The sequence below is a fragment of the Haliotis asinina genome, chromosome 6, assembly GCF_037392515.1.
Source record: "Haliotis asinina isolate JCU_RB_2024 chromosome 6, JCU_Hal_asi_v2, whole genome shotgun sequence".
In the NCBI taxonomy this organism is placed as follows: Eukaryota; Metazoa; Mollusca; class Gastropoda; order Lepetellida; family Haliotidae; genus Haliotis; species Haliotis asinina.
Genome location: NC_090285.1, coordinates 13587152 through 13605177, shown reverse-complemented (window position 1 = coordinate 13605177; position 18026 = coordinate 13587152). Strand labels below are relative to the sequence as shown.

The window sequence follows — 18026 nt, the reverse complement described above, 5'->3', positions numbered from 1 at the left end:
GGGAGCTTGTTGATTAATGCGTTCGCTCGTCACGCCGAAAACCTGGATTCAATGGTGTCAATGCGTGAAACCCATTTCTGGTGTCCCCCGCCTTGATATTCCCCGACTATTGCTGAAAGCGCCGAAGAACTCATTCACTCACGTTCTTGGTATTTAGAAGGCGCTTGTATTAGGACTGCAGAGTTGTGGCCCCTTGGTGTGGCAGGATTCGACGATACATCAGGGCCAGGCGACATTCTGTAATATAACTGAAATAGTGTTCACTCAACAACAAAAAAAACATTCAGTGTGCTGAGCTTATGGCAGTGAAGTAACAGCACCTTCGGTTTGGTAGTTCCGTTCTGTAGATTCTGCAATGTCAGACTGTTTTAAATGAAAAGTTGCAATCTATGCATTTTGAGACCAATAACAGAACGCTGACCCGACATTATTGCTCTGTGTGAAGCTCCATGTGTCCCCTGTTCTGATATTGCAGCAATTTTGCTAAGCCGGCGTAAAACTAAACTCAGTCATTCACTCCTCCTGATAGGCCAGGGGCATTAGACACAAACAGTTGGTAACATTGGGAAAAAAAGTAGAAAGCTGAATTTTTCAGGAAAGCTTCACATTGTCTCAACTCTTCTAAGCAAATAGCAAAGGGAAAATCTGATTTAAAAATTCCCAGTCATCGTACAATCAAGTCACACAAGGTTTTGACGCACATGCTCGAGCTGGCGAGTGCGAGGACGCTGTCAAACTCCGGATATGAAATACCTTTGACTATATAGCGGCAGGGGTGGAATACCATCATGATTGTCAGGCTTTCTACTATGCTGGTACGCCATTTCCAACTGAGGACAATACTCGATACAGCAAAACATAAAGCATTTAAGGAACTCTGCATGCATATTCGTGAAAACAATGAATGTCAGTTTTCATTTGATATGTCACATGGCATAATTATTGACAAAGTATCTGTGTGTTTAATCATTTTAATGGTTTTGACGGCCATCTTAAAATTGGCGGCCATTTTGAAAATGCCAACATGCATGCTATCAATATATTTAGATTCCTTGTGAGATGAATTTTCATTTGATATGTCACATGGCATAATTATTGACAAAATATCTGTGTGTATAATCATTTTGATTGTTTGACGCCCATCTTGAAATTGGCGGCCATCTTGAAAATGCCAGAAGGTAGAATTTGCAGAACTTTGTACTTGGCAATGATGTTCTGAAGCTTTCCTGAATAATTCAGCTTTCTACTATTTGTTTCCAATGTCATGTCTAATGCTCCTGGCCTATAAAGAGTAACTGGTCAAATGCCGGCGTAGGCAGTGTCTAAAGAACACATATTTTCAAATTTATTTTATTTGGGATGAGGAAAAACTTTAGTTTCCAAAGATAATTGTTGGTTCTATCTAGATTGTACTCATAACATGAGACTTAAATTACACCATACGGCGTATATGAACGAAGTTAAGCATATAAGGTAGTCTTCTTACAGCACTAGACCAGACAGAATGAATTCCGAAGATGATAATCACCGTTTGTCTCTTTCGCAATTCTTAGATCCAAAAAGCAATAAAGCATGTTGATGCAGCTGCTTTTCTTTCGGAAACAACAATAAGAGAGTTTATTGACTTCGGAATCGATTGAAAGCACCTTGGCGGCTCTGCCATCCTCAATGCACTGTGGACATTTGAGAAGAGACTTGAAGATAATTACTATCATTGTCCTCCAAGCCATAACTAGCGTGAAGAAGATTACCATTAGTGCAGTGTCCTAGCGGTTAAATCGAATCAGAATTTAATACTTCTAAGACAGTGCACTATCAAAGGGCTTTTGAAAATCATTTTACCCAGTGTCAGTCCAACTTCAAAAGACAAACGAAAGTCTCATGGATAATTTGATAAAGGAAAACGAAAAACCTACTGATTTTCTCATGTTTATTATTAGGGTAAATAACGACCATTCCTTTTATTGAAGAGTGTTGGTTGATCTGTGGTTTGTGCGACGAAGTTTGGATTTTGTGTCTATCCTTTTAACATTAACTAGTGAGTGAGTGAGTGAGTGAGTGGGCGAGTGAGTGAGTGAGTGGGTGAGTGAGTGAGTGAGTGAGAGGGTAGGTGAGTGAGTGAGTGAGTGAACTTTGTAGCCACTAGGATACCAGTTTGTGAACGGAGGCTGTAGTATAAACGCTCCGTCAACGCGAGTGTCATTTGTAGTTGCTTGTGACAATAAGTTCCCAGCAACTGGAGCGACGTTGTTGTTCAGAATGTCCAGCCGTCTGATCAAAACGATTGCGCGTCACTATAACCGCATCTGCTAGATCCTTGCTCATAACATCAATCCCTGGTTTGTCTACATTATTCGCAGACCACCGTCAAATGTCTGGATTGTTTTTAAGGGTCAAACTTTCTGCCTTCTGAAGTACCTACTCACAATGCTCATCGGTGTCAATGTAGTTTCCATTTCTCCGAGAAAGGCGGTATTTGCTTTGCTTCAGCATCAGCCCATTTCAATCTCATCGCTCCTTGAAATATGTTGATGTTCAGCGAGTCATGCTAAAATCTATGTAACATGTTTTTGCTTTATTTTCATAAATATTTTCATTTTTAAGTGGATCACACAACAAGGTATGTAAGTGTAGGTCAAGGAAATAACGATATTAGCGTAATAAATAACATATACTATCGTAGCAAGTACAAAAGATATTGCGTCGCATACTTACAAGAGGTAGTCAGGTATAGTCAGGGTACATGTCGTAATTTGGGGGTGATTATGACAGTAATAACCCAGCCTAACAAATACAGTGAATAGCATATAATAGACTTATATGTACAAACTGTTAGCCGGACGTTTTTATCAACCTAAGCAATATTACAAAATTTATATTTTTTAACAGACAGCTATGGTATTGTTTGAAGATTTTTTTTTCAATTTTGGGATCACAAATGACAAATTTTGACAGTTACACACAAGCATTAGTGTGAACACCTTACAGATGTGCTCATGTGGACTGAAGGATTAATTTGTCCTAACACTTGGACGCATGTTGACTGTATATTATGTCGTCTCATTGACATTTTACGGCCACATCTGACAATTGCAGTTCATGATACATCTCAAAATGTACCGTGAGTTCGTACACTCTTTAAATCACCCTGGGATGTGATAATGAAACTAGTGTTCTCTTCACTATCTACAGCCACAAGATTTGATTTATTCTTGTAATGAATGGTGCATTATGATTGTACTAATTGTTGCTCGTGTCTTGCAATAAGCAGATTCTCTCATCAAGAACATAAAGAAATACTTTGCATAGCGCCCTCTTTTGTACAAAAATCGTTCTTCAATTCCTCGGATAGTTTTCAGAAAATTCACATCAAGACAATGAAATGGAATCTATGGCCGTAACTTCTGTCACGCAAAGCACGCATTTGCGTACAACAATTTTGTTCATTTATACTTTTTTTTAACTTGACTTCCAAACACTATGACTGAAAGTCGACTGACTTCTTTGGCTTTGCTTCATATTCACCGTGACTTCGAATTTGACATTGATAGTGTCATCGACGAATGTGCTGGTCAGGCTGACAGACGTCTAGAGTAAGTTTTGCCTTACTAGGCTATTATTGTCTTTTGGAGACACTATATTAGCAGATTGAACTTCCAAGTGTGTCAACATGTATCAAATGACTTTAACTTTGGAAACTTCGTATTTGCTCTGAGGGTAAGGATGATTCACACTTCAATAGCATTTCAGTCTCTGCACAAATTGATGTTGTTATTGAAATTTCTATTAAAGGTTGACACCAATCGTACAATTTGTCTTTAGTGATGGACATTGTGACAATTCGGGATACGCTATGTCTTAGTATTGGTTTCCCAAAACACCCGTTTTAGATTTTGCTAATTATTTTGCTTAAAAGTATCTCTAATTTACTAAAAACGTATTTCAGAGAGTTTTCATTTAAAAAATTTCTCTCGTTGAGGCATGCACCGAACCCCACTACCAGGCTCCAGTGCTACGCGCTCTTGGCCAAGTGACTTTGAGACTTCACTGTTGCTGTTTGCATACAATTTCGTTTTCCTTAGTTACTCCCATGGCATGCCGTCCGGAGAGGTTGTTATACAGCACATAGTCTCGTCCATACAAGTCACCTTGTTAAGTGAATATAGTTCATTATTCCCATTGTTGTCAATGTGTCACATTTCAGATGGAACCTTGTTAGTGTCTAGACGAAGATGTGATGAGGCTGTGTCTCACTGCCGGATGAAGATGAGGAGGCTCATGCTCCATGATGTAACTTCTTCACAAACATTGATCATTTGGGAAAACTCCACGCGATCGCTTGCTTCCTTTCCAATCGATATCGGTTCCTACGCAACTCACACTGCGCATATGCGGAAGAGATCCCATTTTCAATTAGATCCGACTATCGCAGAGTCGTTTGTCGAGCATTCAGCGTGGTCTCGCTGAATCTGTTGTGACAGTACGCCCTGTTGCAAGATTAACTGGATGCAAGTCTGGAGATCTATGTGTCTTTAGAGCTGATATGGAGATCTGAATTCCTGGATAAATCTACGTGGTCGTCTCTGTCGGGTTTAAGGACTTGGAGTCATGATATCTATTGATATCATGGACAGGCTGCCATTCAGTACAGACAGACTCAAGCAGTCAGCGCCATGTGCCTTGAAAATAGCTGGGTAAGTATAATTGTGTTGTGCTAAACAGTCCTTCATGTATTGACACTTGCATTTTGATACGCTCTCTCCGCTGCGTTTTCTCCAAGCACCGACGGGTTATGGCTTGTCAAAACATGTGCTGATTATTGGTATTTAATTCAGACTGTTAACATCGATTGTGCTGCTCCATCGACGCCGAGCAAGATCAAATATTGATAGTGTGTGGATGTTAATCTCACTTAGACTGACTGGTGAAATAATATGGGTTTAGTCCATGCTGTCTCTCCAAGCAGCTGTTCAAGCATTGATAGACATATTTACCTTTTGCCTAAGAATGCATATATATTTGCAAGGCATTGGTATTGACGTGTTTTATTGTCAACAATTGTTCATAACATATAACAGAAAGGCAATGCATACGAAGCAGACAATACTATGCATTGATCAAACGGGGCGGTGGATTAGCCGAATGGTTAGAGAGTTTGTTCGTCACTCCAAAGACCCAGGTTCATTCCCACATAGGTACAAGGTATGAAGCCCTTTTCTGGTGTCAGCCGCCGAGATATTGATGGAATGTTGCTAAACGCGGTGTTGAACTATATACTCACTCACTCACCAAATATCCAGCCACTGGAACCGATCGTAGACATTTTTCACCTCCGAGGTACTTTATTAAGCGCCAAGGGGATTCCTACGTCACGAGCGAGGAGCACCCCCACTTTAACGATCCCCATTAAGAGGGATGAAGCAGGGGGTAACATCAGCGTGATTGACCATCATCCACATCTTGATATGCTGGTTAGCCAAGCGATGTCACAACAGACAACCTTGAATACCACTCGTGGTACATGGTCGATATCCATATAGAGTAACAGAGTGGAACCCTTTAACTTCGGACATCGGTTTGGTATTTTTGACAGAAATCCATGACAATTTTAGCTTTATCCGTAACAATATATCTTTACTCTATGACTTGATCATCTGGAGGCCTCCGCACGAAATCTTACTGTTCTGAAATTGAGATTTTTGTGGTATTCTGTCAAAATATTTATGGATTCGTAGAAAAGTAATTAAAAAAGTAATAAAATAAATAATAACAGTAAGTAAAGTAAAGTAATAATAAAATGGTAATTGATACTGTACTGGTATGAACAATGTAAAATGACAATGGACGAGCGATCCCTATTCGCCATTCTGACCTTTCGCCAATCTGTTATCCTCATTGTTGACCCATTGACATTCATCAATGTGGAGGAGACACACTCTGTAACACACACAGACACACACATACATCCGCGCGCGCGCGCGCACACACACACACACACACACACACACACACACACACACACACACTCCGAGAAAAACCCACTAACAATATACGTACATTTTTTAACATTAACCAGCACGACCTATAGAAGGGTGGTGGGTGATGGTAAATTATTGTTCCGAGTTGGCAGGATACTGTACCTGATACATTCATATATTCACTGCCTCTAGTTATCAGTGCTTCTATCTGGACTCCTGGGTTGATAGTTATGTCATGATACTGTGCCATTGTTCGATCGATGACCATTACGTTTCAGTATTCTCTACACCCAGTGTCTGTCAAGCTGAAAGGAAATATTGATATTGATATTGATGGTGGACGTCTCACGCATCTGCCCATTCAGATGTCAGGAACCACAATGCATGAGTCTGTGCTGAATACCACAAATACAAACTGCCTACTTTACGAGTGACCCTATCAACTGAGGCGGAACAATTTAGAGTTCAGAGTTCCTACCCTTAGGTGTGTCAGGATCCTGTGCACGGGCTGATCCAGAGGGGGGTTACAGGAGTTCGACGCCCCCAACATTGAGTTTGATTTCGTCGATAGTTGGGTTCCACTAAAATCCCTGAATAAAAAGAGATAACTCCTAATAGAATATCTCATGGACCTGATTTTGTGTATGTACAAGGACAGCAGAATATCAGCATCATTTACATATTCTTGTTTCGTACTTCTTCTACCGACCTCGTCAACAGCTTGATTACCGCTGCAACAAGTTACTAATCCCACAAAAAGTTTTGGGCTTAATGTGACAGCTAACAAGCCATGCTTTAACATGCTTGTTTCACGTGAAGACTAACGAGATTGGACCTGTGAAGATCCGTGATAGAATTGATCTTCAGTAAGTCATGCTTGTCGTAACAGGCGACTAACAGGATTGGGAGGTCAGGCTCGCTGACTTGTTTGACACATGTCACCGTATCACCGTTTCGTAGATTGATGCTTGTGATGTTCATCACTGGACTGTCTGGTCCAGACTTGAATATTTACATACCGCCGCTAGATATCTGGACTATTACCGAGTGCGGCGTACAACAACAAATCAAACCAAACAATTGGGTTTGTCAGAGATGCATGTCATAGAATCCTAGTTTTGACGAAGGATGCTCATGATATGTTATCAATCACTGGAATGTCTGTCCACAGTTGATTATTTACAGACCGCCGCCATATTGCCGTGGGTGAAAAACAAGAATGTCACATGTAACAACGGAATAAAAGCAGGCAGGCCAAAAACACGGCAAACATCGACATCATTAAAAGTAAATCTTGGCAGTAATTCACCCTGACAGTAATTGAACATACACGTCCATCAGAACCAGGAACATCACGAATACCTATTCCGGGGACTTTCACTAACGTCCTTGTCAGTCATCACTAAAATCGGCATATGTTAAGATGAAGAAGCGGCCTTCGAGAGCGGATCAGATTGCCTCTGGGTAATATGATCCGTTTACTTCAGCATGTCTCGCCATCGTAACAAATGGATCCGTCATTATCTTCCAGGAAGACGAGATGGTCACATGCGCCGTCTTGTCAACAGAGACATACGATAGCATGTGTCTGACGAAGCCGATTGGATCTGATGGACAATGGTCAAGAATGGCTTCTTTTGTGTTAGCGGGCGTCTGTTTATGGCATGTGTTCATCTGAATAGAAATCCTCGTCCCTGTTCCAAGTTTGATGGCTATTTGATGAGCTGGGTGAGCCCAGATATTCTACGTGTCTGAAATGGTTAAGTGTGCCATCGGTGGGGATGCTCTGTATATTCATAAGACTTATTCACGATCGATAACACATAGTACTTGTCTTCTGAAGAAGGTATTAGCCATGGGTGGCCGAGTGCTGTGAGGCCCCTGAAGCCATTTCCCTGAGCCACAGTGGATTGTTTGTAGTGTCTAATACTTAATTATGATCCTTTTCTCGTCCTTTGTAGCATTTACCTACGTCACGTTCCCTTTCAGCTAAAAATTACGAAAAGCTAGTTTTTTTGGACTGAAATAACTTTTATAATGTTAACGGTGTTATGAAAATGTAATATATATATATCTTACAAACACAAAGGAGTGGAGCAAATAGAGTGGAATAGAGACCGGCATGCACACATGGCTCGATATAGTGAGTGAGTGAGTGAGCTTAGGTTCACGCCTAATAGTCTAACAATATCGGAGAAGACCGAATCAGGATTCTCATATTGTACCCATGTGGGGAATCGACCCCAGGTCTACGACGAGAAGACCGAACGCTGAGATACAGCTAGAGTTCACATACACAAAAGCAGCATCATACCCACGAGATGTCGCCATTTCCATATGAATGACTGTATTCCAGTTGCAGCATGTTTCCTCGATGTAAATAATTCCTTGTACTTAAAACTTTACGACGTAAACCCAAGGCAGTTATCCCCGAAGTCACCATGGAATAAGTGACCATAGTTTTACGCTGTCTTTAGCTATAAATCGGCTGGGGACACCAGAAGTGGGCTCCACACATTGTACTCATGTGGGGAAGCAAACCCTGGTCTTCGGCGTGGCGAGCGAACAGTTGAACCATTGGGCTACCCAATCGAGCACGGACGTCCCTAAGTACGATACTAATATTAAGTAAATCACTGTCGAGTGACCATTTCCTTTTTGCTTCAAAATTAGCCACTAGTTGATGAGTTTAGTGTTTTGGCTCTGCAAGTTATCGTGTTCAACAATAACAATAGGGAAGGCTCAAACATCAAGACGGTACCTCCGCATTGGTGAGCACGTATAGCATTGTGCACTAAGCATGTCGATTCATTGCCTGAACATATTCCACTGATGTATCAACATGCAACAGACAGACACTTGTATTATTATACAGCCTCACATCACATTACCAGGTAGTCACAGGGGATAACCGGAAACCATTTATATCGACAACATGCTATCTTGAATCTCCGAACAATCACATTAATTCGCCAAAGCGATGGAGACTTACCACTTGAGGCACGTTCTGCTGCACCAAGTTAGAAGGCAGGGCATAATTGAAATACTGTTTAAAGCGGTGTTTAATCAAACGTATTCGCTCTCATTGGTATTTACAGGGTGATGAGGTAGCTCAGAGTTTATTGCGGTAGCACATTTCGTTTGATTTCACAGAAGGTTACAACGTATGATGTGAAAGAGGCTTGCTAGGATATTGCTGGAAGGAGGCTCACTCACTCACTCACTCACTCACTCACTCACTCATTCACTCATTCACTCATTCACTCATTCACTCATTCACTCATTCACTCTTCTTTGGGCAGCCGGAGCTGTTCTATCGATTTGACCCCCAAATCACAAACGTTATCAAAACATCCTGAGATAGTAGCTAACAGTATACAAACGCTAGTTCCAAACCATATCTACTATACTCAAATAAAACGCAGAACCATCAAATAACCTTATTATTTCACGGTGTCGTTCAAATATAGGGTGGTTTCTTTTGCCCGGCACTTTACCTGAAAAACTCGAGTCAGACAAGACGGATCCTGTAAGTAGAGCTTATAATGGAATCACCATGAATATAGAAGGTCGTGGCGTATGTCCCCATACTGTTGCTATTGTTAAAGGAGAACTAGTACGGTGATGAAAACGGAAATTGATTTGCTCTTCGAGGTGCAGTGGTCACTCGTTAGCTGGTAATGACATGGTGCGATCTAATGTCTCCATGGCCAGACCCTGTTTCTTAATCACAATCTTCCTTTCCAATCTGGAGGTGCATGTGCCCCGGGTTATTGAAACACCGTAATTCATTGTGCAAAGTTTCCTCCCTTCGGATCGTATGGATCCTGTACCTGTCCTGATTATGTTTCATCGTTTCTCTTTACCATTACCCTGCTCCATTGTTTCAAAGTGGTAAGTCTTTAAGGCGCCCTCCAACAGCAAGAAGACCTAATTATCGTTGAAAGTCTGTTCAAAAGGGAGATAAGCCAATCTTTACGAGACCAGAGTGTTCACAAGCCTGTATCAAAATCTCTCTACCTGTCTCTACCCTTGTGGACACTCTTTAACCTGGAATATTCGTTAAACTAAACTCGCTGAATCATGCAAAACACATGATTCATTATGTAAACACAGAGCCCCTGATAAGCTGCGTATCCGGTTTAAATACGCACAGAAAATGTCCAAATGTTAGATACGCAAAACGTTCTAAACATGCGTATAGAATATAATTATTTATACAAATCGCTTGCGTAATGAAAAAGACATTGATTGCTGTCACGCTGTACTGTTATTATACGACTAGAGTTGTTGTACTGTCTGTACAGAAAGAGTGATATTCTATTACATCATTTCCATCATATTTCAGTTGATTTTCCTTAGGTATGACATAAGGCAGTACATAGCTGCTTAGTAAACGTACTCATTGACATATACTTAGGTGAGTAAAATCACTGACATACCCACATATCTGAAACAGCGGGTAACTGAAAATGAAATACCCACTCAACATTCATAATACCCATTCCCAAAAACACATTGGGTACTGTACCCACATGAGCTGAATCCTGTCTGGAGCTCTGTAATATAATCAGTCTGCCAACTACTAGCGTAATGTTTCAGCGCAAGGAAGCGGATTTAGGGCTAAAGTTTAAACTGCATCTTAAGAGGAAAACGCGATTATTTTTCAATAATGGAGTCTATTATATGATAATAACTGTCTTCAATCTGGAATAAACGACTGTTTGTAAGCCCAGCTTATTTAATGTTTTAATCTGTTTCATTTAGTAATCCCACTGAGCACAAACTAAAACACCAGCATGTACATGCATCTGAGGGTCACGAATCTGAAGCTGTTATTGCACGATCAATGGAGTTGGTGTTTAAAGAAGGAACGGTAAATCAATATTCTAAATACACCTAACGCTATGGTTCTATTCCGAATATCAGTTTAATTCACTATGTACAGCAAATCGTAATTTACAGGTTTCTTGAACTGACTGGTGTTTACAGTAAACATGGAAATAAACATACCCGGAAAATACAACAGCAATTTTCCCCTGATCATAGAGAACATCGCTTGACTGATGCCGCACAGGGTATGAGAGGGACAGAGGGTCAGTTGTGTGTGCCAATCGCCTTGTTCAACACTGTTGGGTTGTGTTGCTTGTCAAAACCCGTTGAGATCCGGTTTAGAAATGGTATTCAGTAGCCCATGCTTGTAGAGGCGACCGGGAGGTCAGACTTGCTGTTTAGGTTGACACACTGTCGTCGTATCCCAAATGTGCAGGTTCATGGTATTAATCATTGGATTTTCTGGTCCAGGCCACCGCCATATAGGTGGAATATTTCTTACTTTGGCATTGAGCAGCAACCATACCAAACGAAGCATGTCAAAGATTTTTTATTTCAATTCGTTGTGACAATTGGCTCAACATCTGTGGTCGTGGATTTCATCGTAGATGCAGATGTAACGTGTTATCACTCCATCCGGCCGTGATTTGACTGATGTATCAGTCAAACAAGATTCAAGATGATCTTCAGTTCACCTGTCCACGAAGCCAGTGAGAAGTGCATTATATTAAAGGTAGATATCGAGAGGTACCCACAGATTCTATGGCCTTTCCTTTACAACTCATAACGTACGTGTTCAAACGTACGTGACCCGTGAGGGTTCCGGGATAGAATACGCCTTCAGCAACTCATGCTTGCCAAAAAAGGCCACTGTGCTTATCGTATGAGGCGACTAATGGGATCGGGTGGTCAGGCTCGCTGACTTGGTTGACACATGTCATCGGTTCCCAATTGCTCAGATCGATGCTCATGTTGTTGGTCACTGGATCGTCTGGTCCAGACTCGATTATTTACAGACCGCCGCCATAGCTGGAATATTGCTGAATGCGGCGTAGAACTATACTCACTCCCTCAAACGTACGTAGTAGTAACCAGTGGAGCAGGACAACGCAGACTTGGTGACGGAATGAGCACCGTTTGCAGTAATCGCTCGATGATTACCTTTATTCCATAGTCGAAACCATATCCTTTGACCATGTAGATACTACGATCTGCTAGACTCTGGCACCAAAGCGCTTGCATACTATTTGTCGCTATCCAAATGGTTTTATAAAACGGTTTCTCGTAGTGGGAAATACTTTGATATTGATGTCAGTATTACTAAACGCCTTTGCGTTGATCAGTTGGTATGCATTCCGAACATCACGTTGATAAATGCAGAACATAATACATAAAGTAATATGGTTGGTTGGTCTCGCAAGCTGAAACGAAAGTCTGTCTGCGTATGGTTCTCTCTGTCCTTCCCTCTGTCTCCCCGAATCTGACTGTCTGTATATGTAAGTCTCTCTGCATCTATCTGCCTGTCCGTGTCTATCAGTCTCTCTGCATCTCTACCTGACTGTCTGTGTCGATCAATCGCCCTGCATCTCTATATGACGGTCTGTGTCCGTCAGTCTCTCTGCATCTGTATCTTACTGTTAGTCTCTGTCTGTCTCTTTTTCCCTCTACGTCAGTCCGTCTGTCTCTCTATCCGTCTGTCTGTCTGTCCCCCTGCCTCACTCCGTCCAGCGTGGACCGTCCTCGATCGGTTTCTGTGTGTTTGCGCAATACTCTCAATACCATTCGTCTCTTATCTCGCATCTGAATTTGGGAGCACCTAAGCTAATCAATATTCTCTTCTTCAGGGAATTCGAATCATGATTCAGAATCTATGTACAGACGGCATTTTTTTAAAATAGGGATACATTCTCAGGGCCCGTCGTCTTTGTCAGTCAAGATTATTTTGCACGTCTTATAAAGGGTTGAGCTGTAGGCCTTGAATCTGACATCAAAATACGACGCAAATCCTTCATTTACCTAGATGTGCAATCTAACGTTTTTTTTCTGAAATGGTGGTAGTGGAATGGTGATGGCCAAAGCGTCTGTATGGGTCTTTATGGGACATTAATTCCCTAGTCGCCAAAAAGCGTGATACCTGGATTAACAATCGTGACTGTATATTGAGTGAAAATTCCCCTGCCTTTGCGGGTGTTTCTCGCGAAATAACTTTTTACATCTTAGTAATCCATAAACACGTGCTAATGGTGTTGGAATCGTAAAAAGAACTTGGCTGTTAGTCAAAATATGATATGAAATGTTTTTTGTCTCAATTATTTAACGACAAAACAGTCAAAGGGTTTCGAGATAACGAGTTTTCCCGGAATTTGTGTTCAAAATTCCAAGATAATTCCTCCAGTTATGTCAGATGTTTTCTTACAGAATGGTTTGCGTGAGAAGGTCGAGTTTCACCAGACTTTGCACAGGTCATAGCATGAAGAGTAAGTCGCCTTAACATGACAGGTGAATAGCGTCTTGACTTTCCTAATTGGCATTTGATAAGCCCTTGTCTCGCTCATTGGCAGCATATTACACGCTAGGAAATTTCTAAATTACTCTTAATTCCAGGAACCATTTGCAATAACTGCAGTGTCAGCATAATGGCAACCAGTGAGTTATTCCAGGCGAATTGTATTACCATGCTAGTAAAATGCCTACCTTCAGTGTTTATGGTGGAATGAGTCTCAGACGTGATGCGGTCTTATAATACTCCATTCATGTGTTAACAGGATTTAATTTCAAGAGCCAAAGAAAGATGAAAAAATAATGAAAGGGTCTGAAAATTAATGTTTTGTATTTTCAAACTTATCATGTCATCCCCATAGTGAATTACCCGTATTTGGTCTGCATTTAAAATAATTGAGCAAAGTTTAAACGGGGTAGATTCGAAATGGGTGTCACAAACTGAATCGGTGAAGGAACGCATTTCAATATTCGCGAATTCGGCGTGACTATGAAACGTTTTAAACCACAAGGTTAAGCCATAGGCGTCACTATTATAATCCAATCAACTGGTTCAGTGGGCATATTTTAAAATACCATAGAAGTGATCTGGTTAATTTAGGTTGAAAACACGTGATGTTCGCAATGGAAAACTGAATACACCGTTTATGATATAGCACGCTTAAGAAGTAAACAACGTGTGCTCATTTCATAATACTATAGTTATAATGTCATGAAATGACAGATTCACTTCATATTGCTATGGATATTCTGTCATAAAATGACAGATTGACTATAGTTATATGACAGACTAAAACTGTGGGAAGACTAAAACTATGGCAGATTGACAATGGTAATATGATATAACAACAGCAATATGACAGATTATCTATATCAATATCACAGATTAACATTCGTAACATGACATATTGACAATAGTGTATAACAGATTAACCATAATAATACTACAGTAATACCATGTAATCAGCATGTATGATGCATTAAAAATAGTCTCAATGTAGCTTGTTATAATCAAGGACAAGTTGGGTGTATCAGCTTGTTTCACCTGAAGATATGTGTGTGGTAAGTTTTCAGTGGAGCTTATACCACCAGGAGATATGCTGGATGTGTTTCCAATGGAGCTTGCCTCGGGGAAATAGTGAGTGAGTGAGTTTAATTTTACTTTTCATTTCTATGTTTCCCTCAGAGGTCAGATGGGGTGTACTGCAATAACCCCTGATGTTTGAGTGAGTGAGTGAGTGAGTTTAGTTTTTCGCTGCACTCAGCAATATTCCAGCTAAATGGCGGCGGTCTGTAAATAATCGAGTCTGGACCAGACAATCCAGTGATCAACAACATGACCATCGATATGCGCCAGTGGGAACCGATGACATGTGTCAACTAAGACACCGATCCTGACCACCCGATCCCGTTAGTCGTCTCTCACGACAAGCACAGTCGCCTTTTATTGCAAGCATGGGTTGCTGAAGGCCTATTCTACCCTGTGACCTTCACGGGTCCTCGGGTAAATAGAGGCAGAGCAAGTTCAGTGAGGTACAGGACTTGGTCTCAGATGACGAAATGTTGGGCAGGTTCTCAGTAGAGCTTGTCGCAGATGAAAATATGTAAATTGAATTTCTTAGCGGAAATTACCTCAGTTAAAGGATGCAATGACGTCAAGACGTGTGGATATTGCTTGTTTCGAGGTTTAACGTGACAGAGATAATAAAGTGTCGGACCAAGCCCCACGTTCACGATAGAGCTATTGATTTCTAGTCATGCAGTAGTATCAGACTTGTCTCACAACAAAACTTTATGTAATTAAGTTTCACTTCTCGTCTCGGGCATGACCAAATCTCGTCTGAAAGCCCAAACGTGATGACGTTTCCTGAAGTTTGTGCAGCAGTAATCAGTTTCCACTGGACAGTTAAATACCGTTCCTGCGTCACTGCTTGCAGTTCGGTTGCCCGGATAACCCTGAATGTCTTCAAGCACGGATATGCCTACGTCTATTTGTCAGAGCATTCTAAGGATAAGACCGAAAAAAATGTTCCTGTTCTCGTAGGAAATACTATCTGGCATGTTGTTTCTGTTCCTGTAGACGCCCTAACTTCTTTCCTGAAAAAGGAGAAACATGGACCATCGCAGCTCGATGTGACATCAGGATCAGAACTGGTTTTCAACATCCCATGCGTGAAGTAAGCTGAACGGGATCGGGTGCTCAGGCTTGATAACGTGGTTGACATATATCACCCCTTCCCACATGTTTAGCTCTATGCTCAATAAATCTTTGAAGGGCATTTAGAAGTGGAAAGCATAAGAAAAGCCAGATGTATGGACGCCAGCTTCTCTATTGTGGACAACACAACGTTTCGGGGCGTAATCCTCTCTCTTCCTCAAATGATGCTCATGATGGCAATCAATGGACCACATATCCAGACGCGAATGAAGAGGAGTTCATTTACATCCCACTGTCAAATGGTCATGCTTCAGATAGTCGCGCCCTTCAGATAATCATGCCCTACCGGTGAGGGAAAATAAATGATAAATACATGTGATAAATACATGGAAAGGCAAGTCAATTGCTCGAGAAGTAAAGCACCGCTAAATGTGGTAGGATTTGAAATAATGTAGTATTCCGCTCTTGACAGTTTATGCTGACGTTAATCCACAGGCGATCCGTCCCGTCTGCTCATTTTATTTATTTTTTAATCTGAATTTCGAATGGACGCCTTTATGGTTGAATGGATACATGGGGATTCAGTCTGAAGGGCTCAGGGTTGTACTCTAGGCTTAGTCTTTGAATATATAGTTACATAATTGTGATAGTAACAAACAAACCCATTATAGTTGAAAAGAAACCACAAGGGACACCAGAGATTCAGAACTTGAGGGAATCTAGACTTGCTTCATTTAAGACTTTAGAACTGCAGAGAAGGTTTGGCATTAAGGCAAAATAACATTGTTCAGGGACTGTGAGAGAGACTATAGGGTGCGTTGTGTCAAAAGATGTCAAAAGAGGGCATTCGTCAGCTAGTCAGTCAGTCAGTCAGTCAATGAGTCAGCCAGAGAGTGAGTGATCCAGCGAGTGAGTGAGTGAGTGAGTCAGTCAGTCAGTCACCAGAAATGGAACAATTTATTTATACATGTAAGAAATTGTACTTCACCTTTAAAGTATAAGTCGAAGCATAATAGCATTATATAATTCAGCTCCACCGTCCTATTCTTGCGGTATTAGAAAATATTATATTGGCGTATTACATACTCAGCTGTTACATGAACCTAGAAGACTAGGTTACAGTCTGTACAGAGTAGGAAAAATCACTGATCCACCCTGTGCATGTGGAAACCAGTCCGAAAATACTCATCACGATTTCTAAGAAACATAGAAAGATTATGTTTAAAGCTATTCAAGATGTCTGTGGTAGAGATTCTGTGATTACATTATCTGTTATTTTGAACGGCATTGCCAATCTGACAAATCAATAAAATGAAATTATATTCAAAACCGTTAATCAAAATGTATGCAAATCTAATCGATTCCGGTTGTCTTCTCTCTATGCACGTTTTACATTATAACATTTCCCCCTGTTATCCTTCAATCATTCCCTGTCTCTGTTTCGAATAGGTACTTGTAATGAAATCAGTTATTGTAAATACCTTTGCAGATGGATTTAATTCGTTGAAAGAACTTGTTCCCAGTCCTTTGCACACTGTAAATAAAATATGTTTAAACTAAAACTAAACTAAGTAAGTGGAATTAACAAATTGTGCCTGGGTCTTCAGCGTGACGGGCGGACGCTTTAACCACTTGGCTACCCCATCTGGCTACCCTACCGGCCGTTGAGCGTTCATATTTGGCCTGAGTGTGTTTACTTGGTTTCTTAGTCTACGATAACGTATATTACATTGCAGTTATAGCCGTTCCTGCAATATATATATATCACATCATTACTTTTAATTACTCTTTTCAGCAGACCAAAAATCATCTTATTTTCTCCGATAGAGAGTCACATCATACACAATACGGCATGGGATATAGTCCAGGAAGATTATGATAAAACCTGGTTATACGTGTCAGTATTACTTGAACATACACATCGACAGAATCAGTGTTATGTTAGTACAAGATACTTATTATGGATGTGCAACTCTTTATTGTTTACACACTGTGTAAATAATGTGTGTAAATAACAAACACGTTGCACATCCACAACAGGTGTCTTCTACCCTACAAGCCTTCAGATGCCTTTCAAACATCAGTGATATGTTGGCACGGAAACCAAATGTTCTTAAATTGAGAGCGTATGAAGTGTTGACGGGTGACATGTGTTATATAATAGAACTAGTCCTCATAGTCTGTCAGGCTGGATCGTGAGCTCTTACGGCACTCTTTTGTTTCCAAGTAATTACATAATACATTTTGACGTATTGTGTACCAGTCGATCCCTACAAAACAACAAACATTAAAAAGAAAGGCAAACACTGCCGACCTCACCACTGGGTTAGAAAAAGTCTTCGGCAGTTCACACTTGTCAGGACGAGACTGACGGAACTGGGTGGTTAGCTTTGCTGACTTGTCTTATTCTAGAGTAATGCTCATAATGTCAATCACTGGATTATCTGGTCAAATATTTACAGACATTAACGAATATTTACTGACAGCCTACATAGAACAGACATATTGCTGAACATGATCTTAACAAACTAAGTAAGTATTTGTGTAGTCTAATTCAA

The 18026-nt window shown here is 40.7% G+C and overlaps 1 protein-coding gene across 1 annotated transcript in view; it reads left to right on the top strand.

Annotated features, from left to right (window-relative positions):
* Positions 1 to 4405: 4405 nt before the first annotated feature.
* LOC137286403 (uncharacterized) overlaps positions 4406 to 18026 on the top strand; it is a 55905-nt gene continuing 42284 nt past the window's right edge. The window contains exon 1 of the mRNA XM_067818249.1: positions 4406 to 4694. Coding sequence (XP_067674350.1) covers positions 4609 to 4694 — 86 coding nt within the window. The 5' untranslated portion in view covers positions 4406 to 4608. The remainder of the gene's footprint in view (positions 4695 to 18026) is intronic.